Here is a 5,571-nt window from a genome sequence, read left to right as displayed (position 1 = left end):
CCGCTTCTCTAACCACTACGCAAAGGGTAGTCAGTCAGTCAGTCAGTCAGTCAGTAAGAGACATTCGCTCTTCTTAGTCGGATCCGCTTACGGGTCCAGCAAAAAAGCCGTTGTGGATCTCAGTCATGATGCTTTCTGCAGCTCATTATGCAACCTCAGCCTAGGGTATATCCCAAAATCACATTTGATTTTTTTCTGAATGATCTATCATTACCTCAACACTATACCAAAATGGTAAAAACAAGTGACATGAAATGCGTTTCCTTAGATTTTTCATCCATGTGATGGGAAAATCTGCAGCCCATTCTCTGAAGAATAAAATTCTGTACTGTTCAAGATAATGTTGGTACTTGTAAAGTGTGGTAGGAATAGCACTGAGCGGTGTTGTATTCAATCCCAGAGCTAGTAACTTGTTTTTCTTACCATTTCCCAAACCTTAACCACTCGGGTTGTACATCTTAACTTACGTCTAACCCATCCATAACCTTAATCCTAAACTTCACCATACTAAATTAATATTTATCTCTATTTTGGTTATATTTTCGGTGAGATTGATTGACATCTGATATAAGGCATCAGGTGGTGTAGGCTGCCATTAAGCAATGGATTGATGTTATATTTGATGTGGGTCACATACAACAAGAAAATGTGCCATTTAAAAGTAGGGTTCTAAAATTGGCTATGTAAACACTGCCTGATATAAGTATATATTTAACATTTAAATCCATTTTCTACTTGCTGTTACTGTTAACACATCCTTTGAGGGCAGATAATCTGGAAATATTGTACGATTGGGGGGCAATTTGTTAGGGTTATAATAGCCAATGAATTTCCTGCAGCCATTGGTCTTCCTTAAGTTTGGCTTGACTTCTCCACGCACCTCTTATCTCTACATATTTCTCTGTTCAGATCAACAAAAACTAATTTTATACCTTGGAGAATTGTGCTGTTGGTTGGTCTGTAGATTTATAATTTACTGAAAATAATATTGAAAACATGAAGGCCAAAATGATCCAAACAGCTTAAACTGAACTTACATGGATGTTATGCAGAAAGTAAAAGTGCAGAATGGATGTGCCTGGGTAAAGATAGCCTCTGTGCCATTATATGGATGTACAGTTTGTGTCTATTATATTATATTATGTATATTTGGGGTATCAGTCCTGCATGTGGGCGAGTGTAGGCATACACACACACACTATATGGAGAGATCTACTGGGTCCCAGCCAAACGGAATCTCCAGGAGACTGTTGCTGTCCGTTTCCCAGTGGTGCTGAACTTAGAAATTCAGAATCCGTTGCTGTCTGCTTAACCTGATCCGAATCTTCGCTATTAATGCCGGTGAAAAGGAAGCATGTTCTGAGGCTTACCTTGTCTTCAATAACACAAATTATACCCACCTAGTTGAAACAATACACCAACAAAGATCATCAGTGGTAGGCTACCCATTATACTTTTTATGTACTTTATGTGACGTCTTTACGTCGGCTATGGGATAGGCTCTTCTTTTTCTGTATGTGTGTGTGGGATGTGTGTGTGTGTGCGTGTGTGTTTGTGCATCTAATCAATTGTGTGATAGACAGATGGAATTTGCATGTTATTGTGTGTAGACCATTTTGTTGGCGGAAATCGGAACAAGCCAAGAGTTAACGTGTGTAGCTAGGAACGTGTATATGCATTTATTAGCCGGTTTCGATCGGTCTTTCAAACCCCCACAAAGGAACATATTGATTTTGAATGACTGAAAATTGTTTGATTTTTTGTCATTATTGGCCTATAGGGCAGATTATGGGACCGAACAGGTCATTTGCAAACTACCAACAGCTCGCAGCCCAGTTATGAGAGGCTTGCCAAACAATTTTGAAAGTACTTCCTCAATCTCCCATAAACAAATCTCACACAGCATCACACGACGCTGGCTATCAAATCAAGGATTCACACATGTTTAGCCACTGTTTCATTGTATAACGCGCATCATTGTTGATTTATTAGAAAGAAAAAACAACAACAGCTTGCGAAATGTTGACCATTATTTAGTAGCATTCAGTTCTGACACTGGACAGTTTATCTAGCCATCAATTCAGTGGTTCTTACAGTATATGTAACTGCAGTGTTGTTGAACTTTGTAAATATATTTGATGAGCCCCTGATATTGTTGTAAATGCCTGGCAAGTCGAGAGGATTCGCCCATGCGTAAAATGTGCATTGAGAATAAAAAATAAAAGCCTGGGTCTCCCCTACCCTGTTCCAGGAGATCTACAGTCTTGTGTTGTCTCTCCAACCCCAATTGTGGCTAACCTGATTTAGCTTTTAATCCAGATAATTAATAGAATTGTCCTTCCTGGTTGGAGATTAATCCTACAGAACTCTTCAGGAATTAATAAACAATATATGTTAAAAACATTTAAGTCATTTATTTGACCCTTCTTATAAATGAGCTGCATTGATAAAGAGGCATGTACCTGACCAGAACAACAGATGTGGCTCAGATGTGAGCAAGTGCTTCAAAACCATCCAACGTTTCCCTACAATGGGATGATCGAGCTTCATTTTAGTTAACCATATGTCTCCAGATTTCACTACACATGAGGACCATTTCACTGATTCTTAATAAGATTTATTCGATGAATACAATTGTATGGACAAACAATTCAGTGGACAAACATCTAACATCATTTGTAGTATCCCGTAAAAGAGAATACTTGTTATATACCCATATACCCATCTACAGCAGGGATAATTTCATTGAAAATATGACTATACAAAATGATGTGTGTGTTTGCAAAGTTAAGAGGATTCCGTTCCCGAACAATAATATTTTGACTTCAAAGTCCAGGTCGACTTTTCGAGAAGTGGTATACAATTATCACTATGGGAAGTGCGCATAGAGCTTTCCAAAGCACCGGTTACGCCGGTCTTCCGCGCTGTTTTCCTCGCGTCCTCGCCTGACTGCAACTCCATTAGCTCCAGCTCGTGCTTTGCCGCTGTCTCGAGAACTCTCTGCTTGTTGTAAAAAATCACGAAGTTGTTGATAATGGGGTGAATAGGCAACGCAATAGCTATCACCCCACAGAGGAAGCTGATAGCTGCGTTGCACTTACCGAGCGCTGTTTTGGGGTAAATGTCTCCATAACCTACGGTCGTCATGGTGATAATAGCCCACCAGAAGGACTGTGGGATGCTACTGAAGAGGGTCTCCGGGTGGCTTTGCTCCATGGTGTAGCCCAATGCTGAGAAGACGAAGATCCCTATGCCCATGTACATAAGGAGCAGCCCCAGCTCCTTGAAACTCCTCTTCAAGGCATATGTGAGAGTTTGTAATCCAGAGGAATGGCGCGCCAGTTTGAAGATCCGGGCGATACGCATGATGCGAAGCGCTTGTACAGCTTGCTGGACCTTGGCTAAATCCATCATGGCCGTACCCAGATATGTAAGGGTCAGCACCAAGTAGAAGGGCATGATAGCCATAAAGTCTATTATATTCATAAAAGATAGGAAAAAGTGCAGCTTGTTTGGGGAGGACAGAAAACGCAGCAGGTACTCTATGGTGAACCAGCCTATGCAGGCTGTCTCGATGGCCTCCAGCGTCGGGTGGTCCAGACGTTTACCCTCTCCGTCCTCCACTTGAACTTCTGGAATGGTCCCCACGCACATCACAATTGACGACAAAAGGACGAAGAGGAAAGATGCGATGGCGATTACGCGCGCTGACAACGAGGACTCGGGTTTCTCCATCATTTTCCAAATGAACTTTTGCCACCGCTCTGAGCGATTAACTGAAGAATTCCCATCTATGTCATCTAATATAAGCTTCACTTTGTCGGCTATCTCAGCCAGCTCTTCCTCTTTTTCAGTCAGGTAACTTTTACAGCACTCATCCAGGTGGCTTTGGTCAATTTTCCAGAATTCCATCTCTTTAATGAAACAAATCGGACAGATACCTCTTTTGATATGAATCTCGCCGAAGTAATAAACATCAATTATACACTTGAATGCGTCAGGATCCCGGTCGAAGTAAAACTCTCTTTTACTTAGGTCGTAGTCATCACAAAGTGAGGATATAATGTCGTAATTCCTAGTTGAGCAGTTGATAAGTTCTGCAAGTCGACTCTCAGGGTAGCGGTTAAGCACATCCCCGTACAAAACTAACCTCAACCCACCAATGTTCACGACTATCTCGGCTTCATCCCTGATGTCCAAGCTGTTGCGGTTCTTATATCCGGGCTTTGTAACTGTCCACATATTTCCTGCTGTAGGATGTTATATTCTGCGCAGCCTTTTTATTAAAAGAAACGCTAGAGAATAATCTTTATTGCACAAAAGTCTAAAATGCGTTATTTTGTTATTTGCTGAGCGCGAGTGTGCAAAACCTGGCTCGGTGTTCTTGGATGACCAAGATGCCCAAACTGCAATTATCTCTCTCTCTCTCTCGCTCTCTCGCACACAAACACATACACACACACACACACACGCACACAGTTGTGCTACGGAGCTGTGGCAGTATCCACTTCCTCCCAGAAGATTCAACGACTAAACGGGTTTGGGTAATTTACAGAATTAATACATTCCATCAAAGTAAGGTAATATGAGGTGGGAAATTGATGCAGAATGTTGTCAATGTGGATAAATATATTGCATATATATGACCAAGTCTTGACAGTATGGTCAGATTGAAAACGGACGTCGGAATGATTAATATAACGTTCTAGTTGAGTTCTGTAAATTGTTTCTGCACTTGAATTTATTTTCATAAATATACATGTGTCCTTATGATCAATTAAATACAATTAAATACCCTTCAAAAGCGCTCTGCTGACGACCGATACTTGCCATGTTAAACAACATTAATTAATCGGAATTAATTCGAGACGCTGGGATATTAATTTCCTTTCCAGAGGGTCAAACGAAATGCATCGTGAGATGTTCAACATCATAGCCTTCGACCAGGAAACAAATTGTTCGTATGACTTATAAAGGATGATCATGGTGACAACATTTGTGTTAAAATCCGCATATTGCGGCACATTCGCACATTAGGTTACCTTTCAAAATATGATTTGTTTTATCCGCGACCAGTTTAAATGGCCTCTTAAAAATAGATTTTTTAAAATTTTTAATTCATGCATACACTCATTACTCTGGGTAAGAGCGTCTGCTAAATTAGCCTTTCTCGAACTCTTTAGTACCAGGACTTCTTCCTGTTGAGACCACTTGCGTAACAGAATGACTAGCACTTTTTTTTATTAAGAACACAACTACCCTAACAACACAAATAATTGTTTGAACATAGCCATATTCATACCTTTAACAATAGACAATTGCTCAAAACGTTATAAGGTTAGAATGAAATATGTAGGAGTGAAATACAAAGTAGCCTACTCTGTATGCCAACCAGTAAATAGCGTACATTGGAGATACTCGGGTTACATGGAGGCATCGTCAGTGGAATCAATGTGAGTTTTCATTGGGGATATGCCACCGACCCGCAGGCATTCTTTAAATGGTCCAAATATATATGTTGCAACAACGATTGTGATCACAGGATTCCAAATACGTATAATATTTAATGTT

The 5,571-nt window shown here is 40.4% G+C and overlaps 1 protein-coding gene across 1 annotated transcript; it reads right to left on the bottom strand.

Annotated features, from left to right (window-relative positions):
* Positions 1 to 2,779: 2,779 nt before the first annotated feature.
* kcnf1b (potassium voltage-gated channel, subfamily F, member 1b) lies at positions 2,780 to 4,367 on the bottom strand. Its single transcript, XM_010892412.3, has one exon. It carries the CDS (start codon positions 4,240 to 4,242, stop codon positions 2,788 to 2,790), a length of 1,455 nt encoding a protein of 484 aa, XP_010890714.2. The 5' UTR covers positions 4,243 to 4,367; the 3' UTR covers positions 2,780 to 2,787.
* Positions 4,368 to 5,571: the final 1,204 nt, after the last annotated feature.

Source organism: Esox lucius, chromosome 15 (assembly GCF_011004845.1).
Source record: "Esox lucius isolate fEsoLuc1 chromosome 15, fEsoLuc1.pri, whole genome shotgun sequence".
Classification (NCBI taxonomy): Eukaryota; Metazoa; Chordata; class Actinopteri; order Esociformes; family Esocidae; genus Esox; species Esox lucius.
Note: the sequence above shows the minus strand (reverse complement) of the source record. Positions and strands in the feature narration are given on the sequence as shown.